The sequence below is a fragment of the Microchirus variegatus genome, assembly GCF_963457635.1.
Source record: "Microchirus variegatus genome assembly, chromosome: 3".
Classification (NCBI taxonomy): domain Eukaryota; kingdom Metazoa; phylum Chordata; class Actinopteri; order Pleuronectiformes; family Soleidae; genus Microchirus; species Microchirus variegatus.
The window spans coordinates 37,365,271-37,380,383 of NC_139804.1; the positions used below are offsets into that span (position 1 = coordinate 37,365,271).

Genomic DNA, 15,113 nt, shown 5'->3' on the forward strand with positions numbered 1-15,113 from the left:
CATACATATATACATATATACATATATATATACATACATACATACATATGTACACATATATAAATATATAAACAAAATGGCATGATAAATTTCTAAATACTTCATCACCATCACATCTCGACTGCAGCTGACCATCATTTTCACAATTCATTAATCCGTCGATTTTTTTGTCCATGACACGTCAGCAAATGTTATAAAATAAAGAATTGTTTCTTTCCATAATCTCAAAATGATGACGTTCTCAAATGTCACGTTTGGTTCACAGAGCAAAAATTATTACATTTGAACGATGATCGAGGCGAATGAAACCAGAAAACATTCACATTTATTTAAGGAAAAAAAAAAAGGTGAATTTTTGCATTTGCACGTGTTAGATTGCAGACAACAGACCAGTGAGTGTGTATATAATAAAATATAAAGAATACTCACCTGTGCAACTGTGTTACCCAGTTTCCCCAGAGGCTCTGGAACCATCGGACATCAGCTCCCAGGATTCTGTCTCCATCTCCACGCAACTGATTCTCCTCTTTAACTTTTATCATTGAAAGATGAGTTGAGACACTTGATCATTTGTTTTTGGGGAAGCAATTAATCATCATCATCCTCACTCTGTCCTGTTTATGTACAATCAAAGCAGTGTTCCTGCTGACGTCAAGTGAATCATTCTGCGACAGCAAAACAATAAAACATCCATCATCAAATCACTGACGACTGGATTCAAGAATCACACAGATCATCATCAGAGACTGTGGAAGATTCTGAGGTTTGAACTTCACAGTGGCCGTTTCTCAATACCCAAGTATGCCAGTATGTACTTGCTTACTTGGAAAGTACATACTTGAGAAGTACGGGAGTACACGAGCACGATTCTTCAATTGGAACAGCAGTTACTTCCTTGTTCTACTGTTTGAATGGCGAGTGGCGCAAATCACTTTTAAGCCTCGTTACCGCCACCTACAGTGTTGATGAATGAACATATAAAATACTTTTAATAAATACATATGTTGTTGTTATTTTCACATTTTAAATATTTTATACACTATAAAATATTGTCCATTATATGTAAATACATATACAATGACAGTGCGACTTTAATATAAATCTAAAATTCAAAGTTACAATAAATTAAACATTAATATTATACAAAAGTTCACACTTTCAGGTCAAAACGTTTGCATTAAAAACAAAACAACATGTCAACAACAAATCTATGGATCACACCAAGTATGTAATGACGGAGGTGTCTGAACCAGCGGATCATTTCATCAGAACAGGCCGAGGTAACGCTGCTCTGTGCTGGACACTGTGAGCACCGAGCGTCCACAGAGGCGGAGCTGATAACCTCCGACAGCGCCGCTGTCATACTATAAATACGTCATATCTTATTACACAAACCACGTTTGGATTCTAAATGACTAATTTCTCGCCTCAAATTATTTAAAAACTTCGTTCCGAGACACAGAAAAATATTTATTTCAGGTTTATATTTGTATTTTATCCTGCTGTGTTCCGCCGAAATGCATTCTGGGATATATGGCTTTCCCAAGTACGCTCAAGTCACCACCCGATGCATACTTGGTAAAAATGGGCGGAGCGAGAACACTTCCGGGTATGAGAACCGTACTCGCTGCTCGCGTTCTTGAGAAATGGAACAGAACTTGGACTGAGGCTGATGACGTTTTCACAAGTACTGGAGTACGCAAGTACACACAAGTACACACAAGTATGGATATTGAGAAACGGCCACTGTCACTTTATGATTTTTGTCTCTATGATTTGCTACAATAAAATCTACGGAGTTGTTATTACTCTTGGTTTCATTTTATAGACTGGGAGTGAAGCGTTTTATTGGTTGAAACATAAAAATGAAATAGTTTCCCCTTCTGTGAGTAAATGTGACGCGTGAACTCATCGCTCTATAGTCTTTCACTGACGCCCCAAACTAAGTAAAATGTTGAATATATTCTGAGACTTTAGGGCTTATACGTCACTAACTCATCACTGTGTGAAAAACAATCGCAGGATTAGAGGAGTTTGACGGTAAAGCAAAATTAAGGTCATATTATGTCTCTACAAGGTCAGGACTCACAGGGTAACACGATAGAAATAACATCATAATCAATACATGTCAAGACAATTATATATATATATATATATATCGCAGTATAAAATCTGTAATATCTGAAGATTACAAAGGTAAAAATGCTGGATGTGATGGAGTCACAACTCTGTCATTAACCCACTATCAACCTCTTGAGTTCCTGGTTAACGTCTGTTCACATTTAGCCTCATTTCCAAAGGGCATCGTGTTCACAGTGAAGTCTTCTTTTTCAGTCAAATATCAGTATTTGGTAGCAGTGCATTGACAAAGAAGCTACTTTACTTTACCATTGTTTCTCTTGAACTTTACCTCTGAGAGTTAGTGTTAGAGTTAGAGTGCTGCTGCTGCTGCTGCTGCTGCTGCTGCTGCTGCTTCTCACCTCTAAGAGCATCCAGAAAAGCTTTGGCCACAATTACCATGTCTTCAAATGTCAACTCCCCCACTTTTGTGTCTCCAGTAAAGACAAAGACAAAATGCCAAAACTACATTAAGAAACGCTCACGTCTGTACATGTTATATTGGACTTTTTTTGTCTGCTCCTTATTTAGGTTTGAGATTAGGACGAGGGTTATAATTACGGGGTTTATGTGAGAGTTAAGGGTCATAGTTTTGAAATTACGGTAAGGGGCTAGGGAATGCTTTCTATAGAAGAATGTGTTTGTGTTTGTGTGTGAAGTGAATTGCAGGAAAGACGAAAGCATTTTTTATTCCAAACGTATTTTATTACAGCGATGCATCCTCGTTCTCTATCACAGAGGCACTGCAACATCCGACACCTGACAAAAACACACATCTAAATAAAACCTGGGTTTACATTCAAATACAAGATGATTTTTTTTTTTTTTTTTAAACGTGATTGAGTAAAACATCAGCGAAGGCTTTTATTCTGACGGGCTGGACAGGAGGTTTAAGCTGATATCGCTTCGTTTTTTTTTTCCGTGGATGGCGTCTGAACGTGGACGGGAAAGGAAAAGTGTGGGTGTTCTTTAAAGCATTCACAGTTTAGATTTCTCTATTTTTTATGTTTTGAACTACACAAGATGTAGTGGATTTGACCTTCTGAGCTTTTTTCACCCATCTCTACCTGTCAAACATCTCCCACTTTTCATTTTAGCTGCAGAAAAGCTGGCAGCGCGAGGACGATCGTTTCTTTAATCCTGGCTTTGGAGCAGTGAAACCAAGCAAAGCTAAAAATAATGCTTTGCATGTGGCCGACGGAGCAACAGTTGTACACCGGTGTACTGTGGAGAGAGAGATGCTCCCAGTGGAGCTGCAGCCTCTGTGCTAATGAGTGGGTGGAAGAGTTAAAAATGTGTGTGGGGAAAAAAGATGTGCGACTCCCACTGAGAAGATGAGGAGAAAACCGCAGCCACATTCGACTGGAACTGTATACGAGTGTAAAGACATTAGAATAATGACTTCATCCAAAAACATCAAAGATCTACGAGTATAATGTGAAACAATAGAAAAGGGGAATGTCGAGAAAGAAAGTGTGAGTCAATTGATTGGGACAGTTTCTGTTTGATCTTTGCAGAATAAAGAGCAGAGCGCCGGAAATTAAAGATCAATTACTGAAGAGAAATTACAAAAAGGGACAAAGAGTTATAAACCGTAAAAAAAAAGAAATTGTCCACTTTGAGTAATAAACGTGAATAAAAAATATTGAATCTCATGTTTAGTCCATCGTCTGGTTCATCCTACCTCTCGCTCTCTCTCTCTAAACCTCGTCTCTCAGCAGCCTGAGATGTCTTTGGTTTTGTTGCGTCGCATGAAGCGAGTGTCGGCCGGATCGAAGCCCTGCTCGCTGGCTCCGAACATCGCCCAGCCGGGAGTCTTGGCCATGTAGTCCAGGGCCGAGAAGCTCCGCTGTCCCCCGCTCTCCTCGTGGGCCTGGACCAACTCCTGGAAACGCTCGTAGTCGATCCACGTCCACCACTCGCCGTCCACCTTGAACTGGAAGAAGAGATTGTAAAAAAATATCAACATGGAACCAATTCCAAGTTTATAAAAGGAGGAAGCTAGCAGGTTTATGCTAACGCCAAAACCTTCATAAACAAATCCATCGGATTAGTATCAACATGGAGGAAGTTAGCAGGTTCAAGCGGGACCGTACCTATGTTCCCCGGGTCCTATGTTCCCCGATTTGTATGTGACCGGGGAACTTAGGACCCTTTCTCTAACCCTAACCCTAACCCTACCCTTTTTCAAAAAAGGGTCCTATGTTCCCCTGTCCCATACAAAGTGGGGAACATAGGACCTTTTTTGGAAAAACGGAGACCATAGGACCCGGGGAACATAAGTAAGTAAGAACCATTTTGACCCAAAGAACCCTTTAAAACCCCTTTCCTGGAGCCTGGAAAAGGGTTCTCCAATGAGGACAAGCCGAAGAACCTTATATGGTTCTACTTAGCACTTTTAGTTCTAAGAGTGTGGTTTTGCCTTTGCCGTTTAGTCAAACCTCTCTCTTACGAGTGTACGAACATTTGATTTTATGAATTGTTCTTTTTCACGGGACCGTACCTATGTTCCCCGGGTCCTATGTTCCCCGCTTTGTATGTGACCGGGGAACATAGGACCCTTTCTCTAACCCTAATCCTAACCCTACCCTTTTTCAAAAAAAGGGTCCTATGTTCCCCACTTTGTATGTTACCCTGTCACATACAAAGTGGACCTTTTTTGGGAAAAACGGGGAACATAGGACCCGGGGAACATAGGAACGACCCCGTTCAAGCTAACACCAAACCTTGAAAACCATCTGGTTCAAATTAAAATGGAAGGAGCTTGCAAATTCTTGCTAACACCAAAGCCTTGACAAACAAAACCACCTATTTAGCATCAAAATGGAGGAAGCTAGCAGGTTAAAGCTAACGCCAAAACCTTCATAAACAAATCCATCTGATTAGTATCAACATAACATGGAGGAAGTTAGCAGGTTCAAGCTAACACCAACACCTTGAAAACCATCCAGTTCGAATTGAAATGCAGGGAGCTAGCACATTTTATAGGTAACACCAAAGCCTTGATAAACTAAACCATCCATTTAGCATCAATGGAGGAAGCTAGCAGGTTAAAGCTAACACCAAAACCTTCATAAACAAATCCATCTGATTAGTATCAGCAGGGAGGAAGTTAGCAGGTTACTTTTTTTGATGCACAAAAATTCAAATAAATAGTAATATAATATATATAATATAAACTTGGAACTCATTGTGGAAACATGAAATTTGATTGGATCATTTAGTAATAATGTGTTTTCAACCGTGTCTATCGCTTGTTTTGAAAAACTATGCAACAGATTTTCATAAAACTTTATGGAGGGATGGGGTTTTGCTCGAGGAAGAATCCATTAAAATTTGGTGCAGCTCAGTTAAACAACATTTAACTGAATTTAAAGGCCCAGTGTGTGATATTTACAAGGTTTTATCGGCAGAAATGAAATAAACTGTGTGTATAAAAGCTTTAAATCATACACTTGTACAAATCTAGGCTGCCTTCTTGTCCTACTAATGTTTATCCAGCTGCAAAAAAAGGCCAGTACATTTCCTGTTGTGACATTGCAGATTATTATACAAAAGAACAAGAACAACATCCTTTCTGGACGCCATAGCTTGATGTAGCTACGTACAACTCTGTATCAATCAACTTTTGTCTATGAAATGTCACCACTAATGAAACCTATACACCCGTTAACAAGGCTCATAATAAACCAGCAATAATCCCTAAACAACCTTCAGCTTCGTATCTGTGTCTTTATCAGATATTTCAAATGTAAACATAGAATTCACAGCGTCTTGCTCCACGTCTGCCACTTGCATTTCCTTTCTACTTCTTTTCCTTAAACAGGTGTTAGGGTTAACCAGCTTCACCTCCTCCCTTCTCTCCATATCGTCTATTTAATCAATCACTGCTTCTTCCTCCTCCACCCAATTCACCATCCATCATTGTGAAAAAGAACAAAAAAGAGGGAAGTTAAAGCACAGAAGGAAGTGTGAGGGAGATGTGAGTGACCAGAGGGAGAAAGAGCAGCACATTTGTGCTCCACAGTGATGGAAAAACCATTCTCCTCCTCCTCTAATCCTGCTTGTTTTCCACAGCAGTGCAGGAGGTGAAGGTCACAAGCTTTACTTTCCCATCACACAGCAGAGCAGAGCAGAGCAGAGCTCATACTCGCTGATACAACACCACGTCGTCTGCAAACGTAATCACAACGAAGCAAAAGCAGCGAGCGACACGACAACCTCTTCTCTCTGGAGTTCAACACGGCTGCGGCAAAAATTTGATCCTTAAATGACCTTGAACCCACTTTCTTGATACGAGAAGGCTCAAACTTTTCACTGGGGGATGAATATTTCGCTTTTAGCTCTCAGCGTCCAGCATTTTAAAAAAGGACAGAAAAGAAGGCAGACATGAAGGAAAAGGACCAACATTTATTTACAGAGTTGAAGACTTTGATTCTGCTGCTGATGAGGCAGCAACGGCATAACGCGTTCAAACGTAGACCTTTAGACGATCTGCCTCAGCCGTTAGAGAAAAGCTACCCCATTGCATTGCTAATGAATGCCAAGTAAGTGGGAGAGAGCTGGGAGTTAATGTTTCTGGTAAATGAGAAGGGGGAGATATTTGTTCAGCAAACAATCACAAACAGTCTCCAGGCAACAAAGCGAAGCTGTGCTCATCGTCTGCCCTGACGGTAACAAATTATTTTTTTAAGTGTCCGTAACTCCGTCAAGGAACAACAGAGACGGTAAGGACTGCGATTGGTCAGGACAGGCCGAGCTAACGCTGCTCTGTGGCGGCCATTGTGCGCACCGAGCGTCCACAGAGGCGGAGCTTAGTATCTGTATCAGCCCAAAATTACTGGTTTAAATATCCGTAAAAATATGAAACCCAAACCGTCAAAAAACAACAACATTTTAACTGAGCGTTAAGCATGACTCAGCAGAATTCTTGTGACACAAAGCACTTTGTTATGGCAAGATGAGAGCACAAATGTGATGTTTACAAGTGAGTAATTTAAAAAGACTGTATCGGGCTGACATCTGTCTTTGTACGCAAGTAAATATCACTATCAAACATTTATTTTTTACAAAACCAGCTTCCAAAACAAACTGATGTTCAGCCAAAGAGCAAAACAGCGTGAAAATGGCGGCAAAAAACCACAAACCAAACATCTACAAAAAGAGAACAATGTACTGTATCATCCTCTCCTGTTAGCCTGTAACAGCAGCTGCTATTACTTCTTTATTAATGCTTCAGACTAAGAAGAGTAGAGGACACATATTGATTGACAGCCATGAGGTGCCCCCCTCCCCCTCAGTCCACCCCCCCTCCTCCTCGACTCTGGCCTTCTTTGATTGGTTAGAAGGTCAAACTGTTGAAGGACACAACTCTGCTCTGCTGCACACACAAACATTTAGAAATGATATTAATGTTCAGGTCGTGTGCCATCATACTGAATGAGCTCGCCTATTTTTACATGGTGCATTACATTGTATGGTATAGTATGTATATATTATACCATAATCGGGTAAAACAATCATTGTAGACTCCAAATTCTGACTTTATTTTCTGACTTTAGAAATCAGAATATTTTAAAAGTTTTAAAGTCAGAATACTGACGTTAAACTCTGAATTCTGACTTTATTCTGAGAATTCTGACTTTTAAAAACCAGAATATTTTAGAAGTTTTAAAGTCAGAATACTGACTTTATTCTGAGAATTCTGACTTTAAACTCCGAATTCTGACTTTAAAACTCATTCAGGGCACCTGTAGTTTGGAGTTTAAAGTCAAAATTCTGAGTCAGAACTCATATATTTTATTCCTGTGTGGCCCTAATCCTCTTCCATACAATGTCAAGTAGATGAATCACAAAAGAAGAAGAAGAAAGAACAATTTATGATTAGTTACAGTAGAGTAAACATGTCTTTCAGTCAGATCAGAGAGGTTTGCGTCTTAATTGCGTAACTCTGAAGGAATTAAAAAAAAAGAAGAGTAAGTGTGGTTAGGGATGAAGAGAAGAAAGAGTAGAGAGATGAAAGAGAGAAAAACGTGGTATAGAGGGATTAGAAGTAAAGACGTCTCAGGGACAGAGAGAGGAGTTGACAATCCATGCAAGGATTGTCCAGATTGAAAAGGAGCTAATGATGATGTGGCAGCGCAGAGAGGATCTATCGCTACACACTCTGCTAACTTTAGAGGATTACATCAAACGGTGATATCCTCAATCTGGAACTAAGATCTGAGGCGTGTGAAGAATCCACACACACATGACTGATGTGCTTTTCCCTGTGATGTCTTTCAAACACGCCGCCGTTGTGAAAGTTAACATTCAAGGCCGGAGGACTTTATACTCTGGCTTCTCTTTCCTGCTTAAATCTGCGCAGCAGCAAACTGACGATGCTTAAGACGCGGAACAGAACATCATCGCAGGAAACCTAAAAATGCTTTCTGTTGCCAAACTGCTGGATTATTGATGACCGCCCAAAGACAGCAGAGACACTGACACACACGTGTTAATATTTACAAAGGGAGGCAGTAATCCAGAAGGGAAGAGATTTCATTTTAATCTTATTTTCACTTTAAAGTTCAGTTTCTTCCTAATCATAACACATGAACTTCTACTGTGCCTGAATTATAGCTGTAAATTATGCCGTAGAGATGTTTATGGGCTTGAGTAATGATGTAAGCAAGATGCATAAAAACAAGTTGAATGCTAATCAGAGCCTCATCTACAGATCAATGGTTCTCTCGAGTCATGCAAACTCCACACATATGGAATTAGATTTGTGTCAATATTTTTCAAACAGCACTTTTTAAGAAGCAAAAAATAATATCGATTTAATCATTCAAAAATACTGTATTTTATTTATTTTTTTTTAGTGATGGAGCACAAAGAAGAAGCGACGGAGAGCAATTAACAAGTGACGGAGCACAAAGAACAAGCGACGGAGAGCAAATAACAAGTGACGGAGCGCAAAAACAAGTGACGGAGTGCAAAAACAAGTGACGGAGCACAAAAACAAGTGACGGAGAGCAAATAACAAGTGACGGAGAGCAAATAACAAGCGACGGAGCTCAAAAACAAGTGATGGAGTGCAAAAACAAGTGACAGAGTGCAAAGAACAAGTGATAAAGCACAAAAACAAGTGACGGAGTGCAAAAACAAGTGATGGAGCACAAAGAACAAGCGATGGAGAGCAAAAACAAGTGATGGAGCGCAAAAACAAGTGACGGAGCACAAAGAACAAGCGACGGAGCTCAAAAACAAGTGATGGAGCGCAAAAACAAGTGACGGAGCGCAAAGAACAAGTGATAAAGCGCAAAAACAAGTGACGGAGCGCAAAAACAAGTGATGGAGCACAAAGAACAAGCGACGGAGCTCAAAAACAAGTGATGGAGTGCAAAGAACAGGTGATGGAGCGCAAAAACAAGTGACGGAGCGCAAAAACAAGTGATGGAGCGCAAAAACAAGTGATGAGCACTAAGAACAAACCACAGAGCACAAACCAGTGTATTTTTAAGCAATAAAATAAATTTTACATATTTTTGAATGATTAAATCGACTCTTAAAAAGTGTTGTTGCATATATTGACACAAATCTAATTCCATACACACAACGGTCATTGGTTCAAACCAGTATCTAAATCTTGACCTTTGAACCATTGAACCATTTCACTGAGTCTGAATGTGGCCCATTCAGAGGTCACTTCAGGCATTTTTACATTAGCATACGTTGCTATATTTTAGTAACTGTGCATTTCGAGTAGTATTCACTATATTTCTAGAAACATGAGCTAATAACACGTTTTGATTTCAGACAACAGGTCAGACTTTCAGAGGAGTGAACTCACTGTTCCACAAACTCTGAATGAAGCTCCCACTCTGCACAGCACGCTCTGATCGGCCGCAATGATAATCAATCACGATGGCGAGCAGTCAGATCTCATCTCTGAGACAGCTACTTACTGAGTTTTTATTTAACTTTGCTAATTATAATTCACTTCACTTCCTCCAAACGAGTCGGTATGCAGATGCGTTCCTGTTTTGATAAGCCGACATCAATTATCTTTTGACTATAGAGAATAAAAGCTGGCACAGTATGCTTTAAACTTGACGGTTCTTTTATTTTTTTTTTATCCAAGCACCTGAAAAACAAAACTTTTCAGGCTTTTAAAAAATAAAAGTGTGAATGACTAAGTGAGTGCAGAACGTTGTTTATTCTTCTTAGAGCGACTCCGTTTTAGCGGTTAGTTATGAGGCAGATAGATCCTGCATCAGAGCATCAAGTGCTGATACTGCAATCTGTGTTACTGAGCACAGGAAGTAGAAAGTCTGTGTGTGTGTGTGTGTGTGTGTGTGTGAGGGTATATTAAGAAACACTGACAGTTGTGGGCGAGAAGGTGCAAATAAATTGGTCTACGGCGTCTACAGCAGTCACACAAATGGATACGTTTATATTTGCGGAGGTGCGACAATGATGATCTGGATGACGATGATGAAGAGAACGAGGTGGGAGTGGAAATCAATTGGATGAAATATTAGCATGTCCAAAGAAAAGGGATACACAGGGATTATGTAAACAAGTGGCTTTTAAAGACGTCATAAGACTGCATCTGTAGAGGCTGTGTAAGAGTGTATTGACACAGATGACAATAGTTAAGTTAATACAAGAGCCTGTGTGTCAATTTAATCTATAGAAATTATAGATGCATTTTACAGTGAACCCTGTATAACCTGTGTCCATTATTTGGTAGTATACACGTTCACTGCAGGCTGTGCTACAAGCTCGTATCATCATGCTCGTGACGCCGATGCGTGTGTGCGAGTGCCATCGATTGTGCAGGTATTCAGTCAAACATGGTCATGGCCTGAAGTCATGCCGCTAGCTAAAATCCAAGGCAAAAAATAGATGTTTATAGGGCTGCAACAACAAATCGATAAAATGGATAAAAATCGATTACTAAAAGCGTTGGCAACGAATTTAATTATCGATTCGTTGAGTCGCACAATTAATACGTCGCTCCCAGGCGCGGAACTGTTTACAGATGCCGACTGTTTCGTGCCGGTTGATGCACGCCCACAGCGAGCCTCGTGTGTGCGCGAATAGTCGAGCGAATAAGCGGTGCGGGAAAGTTTTAGAGTGAGCGACAACTTATATTTTAGACTTGAGACACGTGTGTGTGTGTGTATAAGCACTTACAGCTTAGGCTGTCAGACAGGGTCAAAATCAACATATTAAATATACTTAAATTAGTATAAAAAAAATACATGTTTACTTTAACCTGTAAATGTATGTAAATCATACATTGTATGTTTTTTTTGTGTTATTCTAGTAAGTTTTGATTTTTTTTTTTATCATTTAATATTACTTTTTGATAGCTCAGAGACGTTGGAGCCATAACCAGTTGTTTTTACACTTTAGTCTGCACTGTGAATTTGAAATGTTCCGTTTTTGAATAAAGATGTGGCAATTACAAATGTTTCTTTTTTTTAACCGATTCATCGATTAATCGAAAAGATAATCGACCGATTAATCGATTATTAAAATATCGTTAGTTGCAGCCCTAGATGTTTACTATATCATCTTAAACCCTTTAACACATAAGCCTCAAAATGTTCACCTGGACTTTTTTTTGGCTTATTTTAACCATAAACGGGCCGGAAAATGTCAGAAAAGTGTTTTTGTCCATTTTTCCAGAATAATTTTCAGTATCTGTCAGTTATTTACAATTTACTGGAGTTGTACACGAACACCAGATTTTGCGTGTTAAGTTTTTGTCTCAAAAACAGGTTAATAGAAACTATGTACAGGCGTTTATCTTTACCACTCTCCTCTCTGATTCGCCGGCTTCCTACAACAGTGTGAGTGATATTAGCTCAATAACTTCATGCTGGCTTTGACATGTAACTTCTCAGCTTTCAGAATCCACAATTATTTCCGATAGCACAAATTGTCGCATAATTATGGTAATGCAAATTCTTCTATGTACAGTACACTGTTTCAATGATGTATATAATTTTGGAAGATGAATCGTTTGTTGTTTTTTTAAAACGGAGCATTTGTTGAGTAACACAGAGATTTTTTAATTCCCAGTATCTTTACAATAACATACTACTTAAATGTTTTTTTCTAATCATTTTACTGTGAAAACAGCAATTAGCATTCCACTGTGCAGCAGAAAACATGTCTAATAAATGACCAGCAGATACTTTGCACAAAAAAAAAGGGTGAATCATAAGAAAAATGTATCTCGTTGTTTAATAAATTGTGAACCTTGGCTCATCCAGACAAACCACTGTGGTTCCTTCTCCATTTGTCTCAGAAAACGGAAGTTTTTTTGTGCACCGTCCTCCAGCTGATCTGTTTAATCTCCTCAAATCAACCTCGGTCTCTGCGGATACAGTCCACTCTAAAAATGTGAGCAGACTGAATAATAACTTCCTGAACCTCCTCCATAAAAACTGTAAGAGGGAATAGTTTGGGTGTCTTATGCACACACACGTGTGTTCCATTCTGTCAACGACAGCCAAGACGGCAGTTAATCAATTTTGCTAATTCATTTGCTAATTTGCTTTAGCACCGACTGAGGCTTCAGGGGAGCAGTGAGCCTCTGCCAGAGTAAACCACTCTCATGGCTGACGTGAGAAGTGATTTGTAAATAATACAACAAGACAAAATCAAACAAACTATAAAAAAATCAAGTGGCCTGCGGTGAGTAAATGAGCTGTTGGAAGAGCTGTGCTGTTTGTGTGTATCACCAGGTACACGACTCATTATTATGTGTGAAGGCGTCCAAATGCAGCATCCACTGCCCAGGAGATAATGACCGTGTGTGTGTGCGTGTGTGTGCGTACACTGCGTTACACAGCGAAACTGATATTTTTAATGTATTCATGTTTTTCAAATAGATGGTGAGGAATAATGTGACCATTAACTTACACATTAGTCGTGAAAATAGGAATCCCTCTATGGTCATTAAGTCCTTGAAATTATTTCCTTTCAATTTCTTGATTTCATAAACCAGCCTTAATGATTAGTTTCACTATAAATAATAACATGCAGAATAAATCTGATTATTATTATTCCCCGCTGACTCATTTTGTCTACAGAATGAAATAAAGTAAGGGAAAAATGCTTTAATTTTAATCACCATTTCAAAGAGCACAGCATCATAAAGCTCATTAGATGCACATTTTATTACTCACGCTGGGCAGATTTGTGCCTTTGTTTCACTTTTGGGAAACAAAGGAAAAGTTTTTTAATTTAATAAACAGGTTTTCAAGAAATCCTCCACAAAGGAGTAAATGTCCAGTAAATGTATGTTTACATTCAACACAGTGAAGTGTGCGTGTGTTGCGACCATCAAACTAGAGTATTTGTCATCACCACGTCTAACGGTTAACGCTGCAGAGCTCTGTAGCCCAATTTATACTTCTGCGTAAAGTGCTCTGCGTCGACGCAGAGTCTCTGCGTCGACGCAGAGCCTGTCGTAGAGTCTCTGCGTCGTCTCCGACTGCACGAAATATTTTTAAGTGTCCGTCACTCCGTCAAGGGACAACGGAGACGGCAAGAGCTGTGATTGGTCCTCAGGACAGGCCGAGCTAAGCTGCTCTGTGCCGCCTCACAGTGAGCACCGAGCGTCCACAGACGCGGAGCTGATCACCGCCGACAACGTCGCTGCCGAACTATAAATACGTCATATCTTAACACACACAGCACATGTTTAGACTCTAAATGGACAATTTCTCGCCTCAAATGATCTTAAAACTGCGTTCCGTCACACAGAAAAGTGAGAAACGGCCACTGTTTCAACAACAACAGTCTTTTCTCTCTATTTCTCTCTCGGACACCATTGCTCACTGTAGCCTGAAGCACAACAACCTTGCGCAGCGACACCTACTGATCGGGCAGGAAATTGCAGCGCATGTCCGTCACCACGACGCAGAAGTATAAAGGCTTGAGTGGTCTCCGTGGTGACGCAGTCGGAGAAGTATAATGTTGCCTTTACCTTTGTGTGTGCGATGAGCAAACAGTTGGAGTGCTCGTGCTCACAGGCGATCTCGTACTGAGGCAGCATGTCTGCCAGCTGCTGGACGAAGGCGACCACCTCCTGGTGCCAGGGGACGTTGGCCATGGTCAGGCTGCTGGCGGAGCTTTCCCCACAGTACGTCACCCCCTGGAAAAAAAAACACATGAACAAGGCAATTAACTGAGGAGTTGCCCTGCAATAACATCACTCTTCTAAGAGCAAAGGCATTTTTGGAAAATCTTTGTTTTACCTGACTCTTGTACAGGATGTTTGAGGCCAACAATGAGTGTTAGATAATAGTGCTGTCAAACTTTAACGCGACAATGGCGTTTAACGGCGTCGACATTAACGCACAACGTGTTTCCATGACCACTGACCGGAAAAAGACGCCTTTGACGTCATGTTTACGTGACTCCCCGATTGTTAAAATGAGTCTCTAATGTTGCGCTAAACTTTAAAAACAGAGGCACGCATACGCAGTACACAGGTACGCTGGTTATTTGTATCGCTGCTCTTTTCGTTTAATAAACAAACCGCTCCAGTTCGACTGTAGGCGCGCTAGCGGTGCTAAAACGAGCTAATGCAGCTAACGGAGCTAACTGGTAAACTGTGCCTGGACTCCGGTGTCGCGGCACGTAAGCATGACTTCACGTGCCTCTTTTTCCGGTCAGCCGTCATGGAAACGTGTCGTGTGTTAACCTATTACACAGCACTATTAGATAATGTAAATGTCTTAAAAGAAACAGTTATTTAAATGTTCATTATCAGTGTTGAATATAAAGCTAGAATAGCTAGTTAAAAACAATTGGTAGGTGGATAGGAATCCTTTTGTTTACTCCAATAAAGACACACAAAGCACATATCACACGCTTACAAACAAGCCAACATGTCAGTCATTCAGTCATGTCGATAAAATAAAATATAAATAAATAATAAAAAATATAGAAATATAGACTGAACATAAGAATAAAATAAGATAAAT

At 40.0% G+C, this 15,113-nt stretch overlaps 1 protein-coding gene across 1 annotated transcript in view; it reads right to left on the reverse strand.

Moving 5' to 3' along the window:
• Positions 1-3,240: 3,240 nt before the first annotated feature.
• The window catches only part of tyw1 (tRNA-yW synthesizing protein 1 homolog), a 69,826-nt gene continuing 57,953 nt past the window's right edge, over positions 3,241-15,113 (reverse strand). The window contains exons 15-16 of the mRNA XM_083886328.1: positions 14,111-14,278; positions 3,241-4,054 (exon numbers count right to left, since the gene is read on the reverse strand). Coding sequence (XP_083742454.1) covers positions 3,833-4,054; positions 14,111-14,278 — 390 coding nt within the window. The 3' untranslated portion in view covers positions 3,241-3,832. The remainder of the gene's footprint in view (positions 4,055-14,110; positions 14,279-15,113) is intronic.